Source organism: Pecten maximus, chromosome 1 (assembly GCF_902652985.1).
Source record: "Pecten maximus chromosome 1, xPecMax1.1, whole genome shotgun sequence".
Taxonomy (NCBI): domain Eukaryota; kingdom Metazoa; phylum Mollusca; class Bivalvia; order Pectinida; family Pectinidae; genus Pecten; species Pecten maximus.
This window is the reverse complement of record NC_047015.1, coordinates 22,141,526-22,155,922: the sequence shown is the minus strand read 5'-3', so window position 1 is coordinate 22,155,922 and position 14,397 is coordinate 22,141,526. Positions and strand designations below refer to the sequence as shown.

Below are 14,397 nucleotides of genomic sequence, written 5' to 3'. Positions count from 1 at the left end.
CCCCTAACACTTCCACAATGTCTTTGTAAATCAGGACATGTGGGGAGGTTTTCCAGTACATAACAATACCGCCTTGTCTTTGTAAATTTAGAAGTCCTCATTACTACCTCTATGTAGTAGGGTAGGTTTAACAAGGAAATAACTGGTATTTCTAATGAACAAATAATTTTCCGCCAAGTATTGGCTTCTTGCTGAAAGTTGGGCCGAAACAAGTTTATAGATAAGCAGGGGAAATTTGGTGTAGTTGGGCATTGGAGCATGTAGCATGTTGATGAGGGAATTCTTTGATGGGGACATAATACATCAGTGTTTTTAGCATGCTCATGTCTGAATTACCATGATTTAATGTTTACCTGAATGAACAGTAATTTGTAATATTTTCCAAATTTCAGGCCTAAATAACAATCTTACACGAATGCTTTATTTTGCATGCTGTCCTTGGAAACACAAGATATAGGTAAGACTTTGGGGATCTTGTGTGGCATGAACGCCATGCTCTGTGTGCTTATGCATGTTCTATGATGTACAATATTTCATAGGAAACAATACAACAAGATTTTATGTTTCTATAAAACAGGGTTTTCTGACCCTTTATGTCAATAAAAACAGAGTTTTCAGACCCTAAACAACAGGGTTTATGTCAATAAAAACAGGGTTTTCAGACTCTAAACAACAGTGTTTATGTCAATAAAAACAGAGTTTTCAGACCCTAAACAACAGGGTTTATGTCAATAAAAACAGAGTTTTCTGACCCTAAAACAACAGTGTTTATGTCTAAGAACAGGGTTTTCTGATCCCAAAACAATATTGTGTATTTCTTTAAAAACAGGGTATTCTGACCATAGACAACAGGGTTTTCTGACCCTGAACAACAGGGTTTGGTTCTATAAAAACAGGATTTTCTGACCCTAAACAACAAGGTTTGTGTCTATAAAAACAGGGTTTGTCTGTCCAAATACCTGCCGTCTCTCACATTAGGTGTCTAATACCTGTTAAATCACATATCTAAATACAGGTACGTAATAATGTATCTACATCACAAATGTCATGTCACCTGAGTGATGTGTGGTGTTATACTGTAATTACTGTATCTACATCACAAATGTCATGTCACCTGAGTGATGTGTGGTGTTATACTGTAATTACTGTATCTACATCACAAATGTCATGTCACCTGAGTGATGTGTGGTGTTATACTGTAATTACAGAAATTGTATTACCCATTATAACCATAATAACCACAATTGTGTTACCTATCATACCTAAAATTGTATACCCATCATAACTACAGTTGTATTACCCATCATAACTACAATTGTATTACCCATCATAACTACAATTGTATTACCCATTATACATTATAACTACAATTGTATTACCATCATAACTACAATTGTATTACCATCATAACTACAATTGTATTACCCATCATAACTACAATTGTATTATCCATCATAACTACAATTGTATTACCCATCATAACTACAATTGTATTACCCATCATAACTACAATTGTATTACCAATCATTACTACAATTGTATTACCCATTATACATCATAACTACAATTGTATTACCCATTATACATCATAACTACAATTGTATTACCCATCATAACTACAATTGTATTACCTATCATAACTACAATTGTATTACCCATTACCCATCATAACTACAATTGTATTACCCATCATAACTACACTTGTATTACCCATCATAACTACAATTGTATTACCCATCATAACTACAATTGTATTACCCATCATAACTACAATTGTATTACCCATCATAACTACAATTGTATTACCCATCATAACTACAATTGTATTACCCATTACCCATCATAACTACAATTGTATTACCCATCATAACTACACTTGTATTACCCATCATAACTACAATTGTATTACCCATCATAACTACAATTGTATTACCATCATAACTACAATTGTATTACCCATCATAACTACAATTGTATTACCCATTATACATCATAACTACAATTGTATTACCATCATAACTACAATTGTATTACCCATCATAACTACAATTGTATTACCCATTATACATCATAACTACAATTGTATTACCATCATAACTACAATTGTATTACTCATCATAACTACAATTGTATTACCATCATAACTACAATTGTATTACCATCATAACTACAATTGTATTACCCATCATAACTACAATTGTATTACCCATTATACATCATAACTACAATTGTATTACCCATCATAACTACAATTGTATTACCCATCATAACTACAATTGTATTACCCATCATAACTACAATTGTATTACCCATCATAACTACAATTGTATTACCCATCATAACTACAATTGTATTACCCATCATAACTACAATTGTATTACCCATCATAACTACAATTGTATTACCCATCATAACTACAATTGTATTTCCCATCATAACTACAATTGTATTACCCATTATACATCATAACTACAATTGTATTTCCCATCATAACTACAATTGTATTACCCATTATACATCATAACTACAATTGTATTACCCATCATAACTACAATTGTATCATCCATCATAACTACAATTGTATTACCCATTATACATCAGAACTACAATTGTATTACACATCATAACTACAATTGTATTACCTATCATAACTACAATTGTATTACCCATTATACATCATAACTATAATTGTATTACCATCATAACTACAATTGTATTACCCATTATACATCATAACTATAATTGTATTACCCATCATAACTACAATTGTATTACCCATTATACATCATAACTATAATTGTATTACCCATTATACATCATAACTACAATTGTATTACCCATCATTACTACAATTGTATTACCCATTATATATCATAACTATAATTGTATTACCATCATAACTACAATTGTATTACCCATCATTACTACAATTGTATTACCCATTATATATCATAACTATAATTGTATTACCATCATAACTACAATTGTATTACCCATCATAACTACAATTGTATTACCCATCATAACTACAATTGTATTACACATCATGGTTGCTCTGTTTTGTAAATTATATTTTATATATTTGTGTTATCTCCCCTGTCATTGTTGTTTTCTGCAGTCTTTGTTGTATATATACCAAATCTAACATAATACTACCAAATGAACTGAGATGGTGATTTATGTTGCTGTTTTCAGGGAGAGCCAGGAATTATAGAGGGAAAAGGAATGGAAGGCACCATTATTCAAAGGGTTGTAAGTTTTTATAATTAAAAAAAAAGATAATAATAACATTTCTGTACCTTAGTAGAATAAATGTTCATTTAATTAGCTCACCTGGTCTGAAGGACCAAGGTGAGCTTATGCCATACCATGGCGTCTGGATGTCCGTCGTCCGTCCGTCAACAATTTACTTCTTTTCAAAATTATACAAATGATGGGACTGAACACTTGGGGGCCAGAGGGGCGGGCCAAAAGGGGTAAATTTGGCTATATTGATATAAACAACTTCTTCTCTGAAACAGAGCAATGGATATAGCTCATATTTGCCTGTTAGCATTACTATGAGGTGAGGATTCAAAATTGTACGAATGGTGGGATCAAAAGGGGTTTATTTGGCTTTATTGATATATTTACCATTGTATGGCACTGCCACTATATAACCCTACCAATTCAGTTGCGAGTTCACCAGCTTATGAACTGCCAACTGAAATTTGAATTTCAAAATTTCAAAAAAAAAATCACATGACAAATAAAAAATCGCAGATGGTAAATATAAGCATTGAACGGCTTTCAATAGTCAATATGAATGCCAACTGAAAGCCGTTCAATTTAATGCTTAAATGAACGACTTCTTTTCTGAAATCGAACAATGGATATTGCTCATATTTGCCTGGTAGTTTCACTATGGGTTGGGGATTGAAAATTACTAATTGCGGGGCTGATCCTCTCTCCCTATAAGTTTCGGTGATATATCCAGGTGAGCGATACAGACCCTCTGGGCCTCTTGTTATATTTTACCCAGACTTTCTTAAGAGCAATTTTTTTAAATGCAACAAAGGACTGGGGACAACTAAAAAAAAATCTTAAATGGATAATGGTACAGCTTTTCTGTTGTTTAATTTTCTGTTGGCATGTATAACCTATCAATAAATTGTTTCTATAACACCAGTTACAGCTGGGTATAATTGTATGTACTTTACCTTTACAGCTGGGTATAATTGTGTGTACTTTACCTTGACAGCTGGGTATAATTGTATGTACTTTACCTTGTCAGCTGGGTATAACTGTGTGTACTTTACCTTGACAGCTGGGTATAATTTATGTACTTTACCTTGACAGCTGGGTATAACTGTATGTACTTTACCTTGCCAGCTGGGTATAACTGTGTGTACTTTACCTTGACAGCTGGGTATAATTGTGTGTACTTTACCTTGACAGCTGGGTATAATTGTGTGTACTTTACCTTGACAGCTGGGTATAATTGTGTGTACTTTACCTTGACAGCTAGGTATAACTGTGTGTACTTTACCTTGACAGCTGGGTATAATTGTATGTACTTTACCTTACCAGCTAGGTATAACTGTGTGTACTTTACCTTGACAGCTGGGTATAACTGTGTGTACTTTACCTTGACAGCTGGGTATAACTGTGTGTACTTTACCTTGACAGCTGGGTATAATTGTATGTACTTTACCTTGACAGCTGGGTATAATTGTGTGTACTTTACCTTGACAGCTGGGTATAACTGTGTGTACTTTACCTTACCAGCTAGGTATAACTGTGTGTACTTTACCTTGACAGCTGGGTATAACTGTGTGTACTTTACCTTGACAGCTGGGTATAACTGTGTGTACTTTACCTTGACAGCTGGGTATAACTGTGTGTACTTTACCTTGACAGCTGGGTATAATTGTATGTACTTTACCTTACCAGCTGGGTATAACTGTGTGTACTTTACCTTTACAGCTGGGTATAACTGTGTGTACTTTACCTTTACAGCTGGGTATAATTGTATGTACTTTACCTTGACAGCTGGGTATAACTGTGTGTACTTTACCTTGACAGCTGGGTATAATTGTATGTACCTTACCTTGACAGCTGGGTATAACTGTGTGTACTTTACCTTGACAGCTGGGTATAATTGTATGTACCTTACCTTGACAGCTGGGTATAACTGTGTGTACTTTACCTTGCCAGCTGGGTATAATTGTATGTACTTTACCTTGCCAGCTGGGTATAACTGTGTGTACTTTACCTTGACAGCTGGGTATAATTGTATGTACTTTACCCTGACAGCTGGGTATAATTGTGTGTACTTTACCTTGACAGCTGGGTATAATTGTGTGTACTTTACCTTGACAGCTGGGTATAACTGTGTGTACTTTACCTTGACAGCTGGGTATAATTGTATGTACTTTACCTTACCAGCTAGGTATAACTGTGTGTACTTTACCTTGACAGCTGGGTATAACTGTGTGTACTTTACCTTGACAGCTGGGTATAATTGTATGTACTTTACCTTGACAGCTGGGTATAATTGTATGTACTTTACCTTGACAGCTGCCAGGACCTCCCGGCCCAGCTGGCCCTCAGGTAAGTACTGACCGTACAGTGTTTAACACCAAGCATCCTAACCACAGATTTATCTCCCTTTAATCACACTTTGTGTTACAATGTAAAATGTACCATCTTTGCCCTTCATGATAGACCAGTATTTGGTGCATTCCATCAGCCTCCCTATACCTGCTTTATGAAATCCAATTAAAAAATGTTTCTTTTTTATAAACTTTACCTGTCCGTGTTTACCTGTATCTTCCTCAAATTCTATTAATTACCAATTGTTTGACTTGTGGTTATGCTAACAATCCTTTGTGAGTCATGTGACTTGTTTTGACCTACAGGGACCTATGGGACTAGATGGTGCCCCTGGTATAAAGGTAACTGTACCCTAATCGTTTTACTGCATGAAACATTTCCTCTTCATGTTGATAGATTCTTGCGTTTTAAATGTACATAATTACATGTTCATGCATGACACACATACTCTGTGATTCTACACCGATCGTTGTTCACTAAAAGGTTTACCTAAGTTGATTCCGCACTGATCGTTGTTCACTAAAAGGTTTACCAAAGTTGATTCCGCACTGATCGTTGTTCACTAAAAGGTTTACCAAAGTTGATTCCGCACCGATCGTTGTTCACTAAAAGATTTACCAAAGTTGATTCCGCACTGATCGTTGTTCACTAAAAGATTTACCAAAGTTGATTCCGCACCGATCGTTGTTCACTAAAAGGTTTACCAAAGTTGATTCCGCACTGATCGTTTTCACTAAAAGATTTACCAAAGTTGATTCCGCACCGATCGTTGTTCACTAAAAGGTTTACCAAAGTTGATTCCGCACTGATCGTTTTCACTAAAAGATTTACCAAAGTTGATTCTGCACTGATCGTTGTTCACTAAAAGGTTTACCAAAGTTGATTTCCGCACCGATCGTTGTTCACTAAAAGGTTTACCAAAGTTTATTCCGCACTGATTGTTATTTACTAAAAGGTTAACAAAAGATTAACACAGTAATGCAGTGGTATTTCAATCATTACAAATTGTCTTAAAGGTACAAATTCAGATGTGTTAAGTATAACACTAGTATAAATCAAGAATAAATATGTGTATGTTATGTTTTATAATTCAATCAGAGTCAGGTTTTGTGAGAGTTATACCCCTCAGTGAGGATAGAGTCAGGTTTTCTGAGAGTTATACCCCTCAGTGAGGATAGAGTCAGGTTTTGTGATAGTTATACCCCTCAGTGAGGACAGAGTCAGGTTTGTGTGAGTTATACCCCTCAGTGAGGATAGAGTCAGGTTTGTGTGAGTTATACCCCTCAGTGAGGATAGAGTCAGGTTTGTGTGAGTTATAACCCTCAGTGAGGATAGAGTCAGGTTTTGTGTGAGTTATACCCCTCAGTGAGGATAGAGTCAGGTTTGTGAGAGTTATACCCCTCAGTGAGGACAGAGTCAGGTTTGTGTGAGTTACACCCCTCAGTGAGGATAGAGTCAAGTTTTGTGAGAGTTATACCCCTCAGTGAGGATAGAGTCAGGTTTGTGAGAGTTATACCCCTCAGTGAGGATAGAGTCAGGTTTTGTGATAGTTATACCCCTCAGTGAGGATAGAGTCAGGTTTGTGAGAGTTATACCCCTCAGTGAGGACAGAGTCAGGTTTGTGTGAGTTATATATACCCCTCAGTAAGGGTAGAGTCAAGTTTTGTGCGAGTTCTACCCCTCAGTGAGGATAGAGTCAGGTTTGTGTGAGTTATATATACCCCTCAGTAAGGGTAGAGTCAAGTTTTGTGCGAGTTCTACCCCTCAGTGAGGATAGAGTCAGGTTTTCTGAGAGTAATACCCCTCAGTGAGGATAGAGTCAGGTTTTGTGAGAGTTATACCCCTCAGTGAGGACAGAGTCAGGTTTGTGTGAGTTATACCCCTCAGTGAGGATAGAGTCAGGTTTTCTGAGAGTTATCCCCCTCAGTGAGGATAGAGTCAGGTTTGTGAGTGTTATACCCCTCAGTGAGGATAGAGTCAGGTTTTGTGTGAGTTATACCCCTCAGTGAGGTAAGAGTCAGGTTTGTGAGAGTAATACCCCTCAGTAGGGATAGAGTCAGGTTTTGTGAGAGTTATACCCCTCAGTGAGGATAGAGTCAGGTTTTGTGAGAGTTATACCCCTCAGTGAGGTAAGAGTCAGGTTTGTGAGAGTTATACCCCTCAGTAAGGATATAGTCAGGTTTGTGTGAGTTATACCCCTCAGTGAGGATAGAGTCAGGTTTGTGTGAGTTATACCCTTCAGTGAGGATAGAGTCAGGTTTGTGTGAGTTATACCCCTCAGTGAGGATAGAGTCAGGTTTTGTGCGAGTAATACCCCTTTGTGAGGATAGAGTCAGGTTTTGTGAGAGTTATACCCCTCAGTGAGGATAGAGTCAGGTTTTCTGAGAGTTATACCCCTCAGTGAGGTAAGAGTCAGGTTTGTGAGAGTTATACCCCTCAGTGAGGATAGAGTCAGGTTTTGTGAGAGTTATACCCCTCAGTGAGGATAGAGTCAGGTTTTGTGTGAGTTATACCCCTCAGTGAGGATAGAGTCAGGTTTTGTGAGAGTTATACCCCTCCATGAGGATAGAGTCAGGATTGTGTGAGTTATACCCCTCAGTGAGGATAGAGTCAGGTTTTTGTGAGTTATACCCCTCAGTGAGGATAGAGTCAGGTTTGTGTGAGAGTTATCCCCCTCAGTGAGGATAGAGTCAGGTTTGTGAGAGTTATACCCCTCAGTGAGGTAAGAGTCAGGTTTGTGAGAGTTATACCCCTCAGTGAGGATAGAGTCAGGTTTGTGTGAGTTATACCCCTCAGTGAGGACAGAGTCAGGTTTGTGTGAGTTATACCCCTCAGTGAGGATAGAGTCAGGTTTTGTGTGAGTTATACCCCTCAGTGAGGATAGAGTCAGGTTTGTGTGAGTTATACCCCTCAGTGAGGATAGAGTCAGGTTTGTGTGAGTTATACCCCTCAGTGAGGACAGAGTCAGGTTTGTGTGAGTTATACCCCTCAGTAGGGATAGAGTCAGGTTTGTGTGAGTTATACCCCTCAGTGAGGACAGAGTCAGGTTTGTGTGAGTTATACCCCTCAGTAGGGATAGAGTCAGGTTTGTGTGAGTTATACCCCTCAGTGAGGATAGAGTCAGGTTTTCTGAGAGTTATACCCCTCAGTGAGGTAAGAGTCAGGTTTGTGAGAGTTATACCCCTCAGTGAGGATAGAGTCAGGTTTTGTGAGAGTTATACCCCTCAGTGAGGATAGAGTCAGGTTTGTGTGAGTTATACCCCTCAGTGAGGATAGAGTCAGGTTTTGTGAGAGTTATACCCCTCCATGAGGATAGAGTCAGGATTGTGTGAGTTATACCCCTCAGTGAGGATAGAGTCAGGTTTTTGTGAGTTATACCCCTCAGTGAGGATAGAGTCAGGTTTGTGTGAGAGTTATCCCCCTCAGTGAGGATAGAGTCAGGTTTGTGAGAGTTATACCCCTCAGTGAGGTAAGAGTCAGGTTTGTGAGAGTTATACCCCTCAGTGAGGATAGAGTCAGGTTTGTGTGAGTTATACCCCTCAGTGAGGACAGAGTCAGGTTTGTGTGAGTTATACCCCTCAGTGAGGATAGAGTCAGGTTTTGTGTGAGTTATACCCCTCAGTGAGGATAGAGTCAGGTTTGTGTGAGTTATACCCCTCAGTGAGGATAGAGTCAGGTTTGTGTGAGTTATACCCCTCAGTGAGGACAGAGTCAGGTTTGTGTGAGTTATACCCCTCAGTAGGGATAGAGTCAGGTTTGTGTGAGTTATACCCCTCAGTGAGGACAGAGTCAGGTTTGTGTGAGTTATACCCCTCAGTAGGGATAGAGTCAGGTTTGTGTGAGTTATACCCCTCAGTGAGGATAGAGTCAGGTTTGTGAGAGTTATACCCCTCAATGAGGATAGAGTCAGGTTTGTGAGAGTTATACCCCTCAATGAGGATAGAGTCAGGTTTGTGAGAGTTATACCCCTCAGTGAGGATAGAGTCTGGTTTGTGTGAGTTATACCCCTCAGTGAGGATAGAGTGAGATTTTGTGTGAGTTATACCCCTCAGTGAGGATAGAGTCAGGTTTGTGTGAGTTATACCCCTCAGTGAGGACAGAGTCAGGTTTGTGTGAGTTATACCCCTCAGTAGGGATAGAGTCAGGTTTGTGTGAGTTATACCCCTCAGTGAGGACAGAGTCCGGTTTGTGTGAGTTATACCCCTCAGTAGGGATAGAGTCAGGTTTGTGTGAGTTATACCCCTCAATGAGGATAGAGTCAGGTTTGTGAGAGTTATACCCCTCAATGAGGATAGAGTCAGGTTTGTGAGAGTTATACCCCTCAGTGAGGATAGAGTCTGGTTTGTGTGAGTTATACCCCTCAGTGAGGATAGAGTGAGATTTTGTGTGAGTTATACCCCTCAGTGAGGATAGAGTCAGGTTTGTGTGAGTTATACCCCTCAGTGAGGATAAAGTCAGGTTTGTGAGAGTTATACCCCTCAGTGAGGATAGAGTCAGGTTTGTGAGAGTTATACCCCTCAGTGAGGATAGAGTCAGGTTTGTGAGAGTTATAACCCTCAGTGAGGATAGAGTCAGGTTTGTGAGAGTTATACCCCTCAGTGAGGATAGAGTCTGGTTTGTGAGAGTTATACCCCTCAGTGAGGATAGAGTCTGGTTTGTGTGAGTTATACCCCTCAGTGAGGATAGAGTGAGATTTTGTGTGAGTTATACCCCTCAGTGAGGATAGAGTCAGGTTTGTGTGAGTTATACCCCTCAGTGAGGATAAAGTCAGGTTTGTGAGAGTTATACCCCTCAGTGAGGATAGAGTCAGGTTTGTGAGAGTTATACCCCTCAGTGAGGATAGAGTCAGGTTTGTGAGAGTTATAACCCTCAGTGAGGATAGAGTCAGGTTTGTGAGAGTTATACCCCTCAGTGAGGATAGAGTCAGGTTTGTGAGAGTTATACCCCTCAGTGAGGACAGAGTCAGGTTTGTGTGAGTTATACCCCTCAGTGAGGATAGAGTCAGGTTTTGTGTGAGTTATACCCCTCAGTGAGGATAGAGTCAGGTTTGTGAGAGTTATACCCCTCAGTGAGGATAGAGTCAGGTTTGTGAGAGTTATACCCTCAGTGAGGATAGAGTCAGGTTTTGTGTGAGTTATACCCCTCAGTGAGGATAGAGTCAGGTTTGTGAGAGTTATACCCCTCAGTGAGGATAGAGCCAGGTTTGTGAGAGTTATACCCCTCAGTGAGGATAGAGTGAGATTTTGTGAGAGTTTTTACCCCTAAGTTTGTGTTTACACATCTGAGCAGCTCTATGTTAGAGTTAATCAGAAGCTATTATGATCTCGTGAGTAACACTGACATGTTGTGTTTTTAGGGAGAGCGAGGACCAGTGGGACCAAAAGGAGGGTCTGTAAGTCATCACGACTATAATGCATGTTTAAGGTATCACAACAATGGTACACAGATAATCATGTTATAGTGGTTGTATCAGCTGTTAAGGTACTATTCAAGTATCACGTGACATTCTCTTTCAAATAATTGTCAGGAAAAAAGCCCTTGAAATTACTTCAGGTGTGTCAGGTTTTTTTATAATGATATACATTCACTGACTCTTCTGATAAAAAATCCAATAAAGTCCAAGAGCATAATATGCCTACAGATAGTTAGTGGTTTAGTTTTTAGCTCACCTGCAGAATCCTGGGTTGAAGGGCTACCAAGTTTGTTCAAATGAATGACCTAGACCTTCATTCAAGGTCACAGGGGCCACATATGCTGAAATATATCAAAATTCAGGTGACCGTTAAGGCCAATGGGCCTCTTGTTGATATAACTGTATAATGTAATCTGTATAATGTAATCTGTATAATGTAATGCAAAAAAATGTAGACTGTTTTTATTGATATAATTGTGTGATGTAATGCAAAAAAAAAAAACGAAGACTGTTTTTATTGATATAACTATGTAATGTCATGCGAAAAAAATGAAGACTATTACCGGTAATTGATATTACTATATTGATGTAATGAAAAATGTATGAAACTTTCTTTTACCATGAATATTAAGCAAGAAATGAGATTTCTGTATGTTGAAAATCAGTAGGCACATTAGACTCTGTCTAAACCGGTCTGCATTTGGGACTTTATAAGTTGACCCATTTGTAGGGAGTTTTATATCTTCATTACAACATGTACAGTTGATAAGATAGTCATGTTATTGATGTAAATACACAAATTATGAAACCGCATTTAATTGTATCTGTAAAATAATGTTTATTTTATAATACAGAATAGATACACAATTTTTAAGATATTAAATTAAACACGGCTGTAACATCAATTTTTAAGATTTTAAATTCAACACAGCTGTTACATTTGTTATTGCATCATTATATTGACAGCTGGTATAACATTGACAATTTACAGCTTTATTTTAAAGCATCTACTTGAAAAGATATTTGACTATCTTTTGAATAAAACTCATCCTCGTCTTAGTTATTGAGTCCTCTGTCATCCTTTTTCAATTCAACCAACTAAAGCATATATATCAGTCCTCTTTGTTTTCAATTTCTACCGATGAGTTCAGTAATTAGATGTGTAAGATTGTGTAGTACAGCTCATCTCATTTTCATTTTCCGTTTTCGACATCTGAGTCCTCATCTGTGTCGACCATACCAGGATAAACTGGTCGTACTGTTAGTAAGTGTAACTCCCCATTCAGAAGAAATACTTGCGATTATTAGTTCAGGAAGTTTAACTTCCCCATTCAGAAGAAATACTCGAGATGTTAAGTTGATCTTCTATATCAGTAGTAGTACAGTTATTATTAACATGAGTGAAATATTGACATCCTCTATTTCCTTATCCGGGTATTCCGCTGTACTGGAGGCCCTCAAAATGAATTCCGAGTTTCGCTTGCATAAATAGTTTGTAACTGACACCATTACATAATGATTGAGTTCACAAAACAGCATTCTTTATTATCCTTGAAAGGAGTTCAGGTGTTTGGCTGACTGTGTCTACCCTGACAGTGACAATGCATGGTCAATTGATAATTTACCTGTAGTCCGGATTAGACTACTATATATAAAGAGGGATTTATTGGGGGACCAAACTATTTGATAGGTTTAGGCAAAGTCAACTGTAATTATTGTCGGTACGATAGAATGAGTTTCCTTAATCTTCAATATTTCCTTAATTACAATTAAACAACAACAAAACATTGTAAGGTATTTTTAATACATTTATAAACTTGAAAGTCATTTGGCTGAAAACTGACATGATTTTCACATGAATATTGCAGACTCTGTCACTTTAATATCTGAAAGATGATATTTGATGATGATTGTTTCTTGTAACTAGGGAGGAAAAGGTGATCGGGGCCTGACGGGACCAATGGGATTACCTGTAAGTCACCTGTGAATAGTTGTCACTCCTTCAAATATCACAACGTTTGATGAAAAGGAAAGATTTTTGAAATGTTACTTGGATTCGTTAGCATTGAAAAACTATGTCCCAGTCACTTTATGGAGACGTAGGTCCCCATGTCACCTGGAATGTGATGACATTACTCAACTTCATTTACTGATGGTCCAAAGTCAAGGTCATTGCTTCCATTTATAGAAAGTGATAGGCAGCTTTATATCATCTGCCCTATAGTTATTTCATTTCATTAGGGGTTCAAATCAAACTTTATACAAAATATGAGTTTATGCTTAGAGTTCAAAGGTCAAGACTACTGTTACTATCTATAGAAATTTGTCGAATCATTCCTACAAAGGAAGTCTAACTTCAAGTGAGGGAAATGATATCTTACAGAGAATTTTATGTTACATGTTCCACAAATTGAAATTTTGGACTATTTTTCTATCATATCTGGCAAATTGTGATGTCATTACCTTTAATGTTTTAATTTAGCAAACCTAAAATCAGAAGTTTCGGCTGTAATGCATTAGAATTTAGAACTAAAGATTTACATGAGTAAAGAATTTTACCTATAATTGCTTGACAGTAGTGATATTTGTTGCGATGTAGGGAGAGGCAGGACCGCAAGGGGACAAGGGATTTCAAGGAAACGAAGGCAGTGTGGGGCCAATGGTAAGATGAGTCAAGTTTGTGACACAGCCAAATAGGAATAATGGCCTGACGGGTAAGGTATCATGCTAGGATTAATGGCTATGAAGTTCAAATTGAACAGCATTGACCTCTTTCAAGGTCACTGAATGGGTTAAATATATGTAAGCTTTTCTTAGGAACTTCTTATGAATACAAGAATTTACGGACAATTGGCATCTACAGTGCAAGGTAAAAGAATGTCAAGGCTTCAAATGGTTGAAATTTATCATTTTCAAGGTCATAGGAATCATATTTGTTAAATCATTTAATGATTTATTATGAAAAACCAAGTAAGAACCCTAAGATAATAGTGTGTGTTCTGTAGCATTATTAGGGCTACTGTTTGTCCAACTCTATAAGATAGATCACTTTTATAGGATGTACTATGGGTATGATTAGAAATTAAGTTAGAATCTTACAAGAATATATAGTAATTATGTTCAAGCTACTTTTTATAATTTTGACCTTGACCCACTTTTGAAGTTCACAGGTTGGTGGATACAAGCGCATGAGACTTCTTGTATTCGTGTGATACAGTTGGTATATGTATAGTGTTAAATGGTGTCTTACATCTGTGATACACTGGCATTCCAAACAGTCAATCCTCACAGATGTCTCGAGTCAATTTAGAGTTGTATGTGGCCATGGACTTACCTGATATATATGTATCTCTATATTGAAGGGTATATTATACTAAGTGGAATATATA

General features: G+C 37.6%; 1 protein-coding gene across 18 annotated transcripts in view; it reads left to right on the top strand.

Moving 5' to 3' along the window:
* The window catches only part of LOC117327783 (collagen alpha-1(XIII) chain-like), a 140,788-nt gene that overhangs the window by 111,172 nt on the left and 15,219 nt on the right, over nt 1-14,397 (top strand). For 9 of the 18 annotated variants that reach the window (XM_033885069.1, XM_033885025.1, XM_033884959.1 and 6 more), the window contains 6 exons: nt 3,196-3,252; nt 5,560-5,592; nt 5,901-5,936; nt 10,952-10,987; nt 12,936-12,980; nt 13,608-13,670. The exons of 2 other annotated variants lie outside the window; for them this stretch is intronic. In XM_033885069.1, coding sequence (XP_033740960.1) covers nt 3,196-3,252; nt 5,560-5,592; nt 5,901-5,936; nt 10,952-10,987; nt 12,936-12,980; nt 13,608-13,670 — 270 coding nt within the window. The remainder of the gene's footprint in view (nt 1-3,195; nt 3,253-5,559; nt 5,593-5,900; nt 5,937-10,951; nt 10,988-12,935; nt 12,981-13,607; nt 13,671-14,397) is intronic. 7 more of the 18 variants (XM_033884968.1, XM_033885010.1, XM_033884993.1 and 4 more) reach the window with 7 other exon arrangements.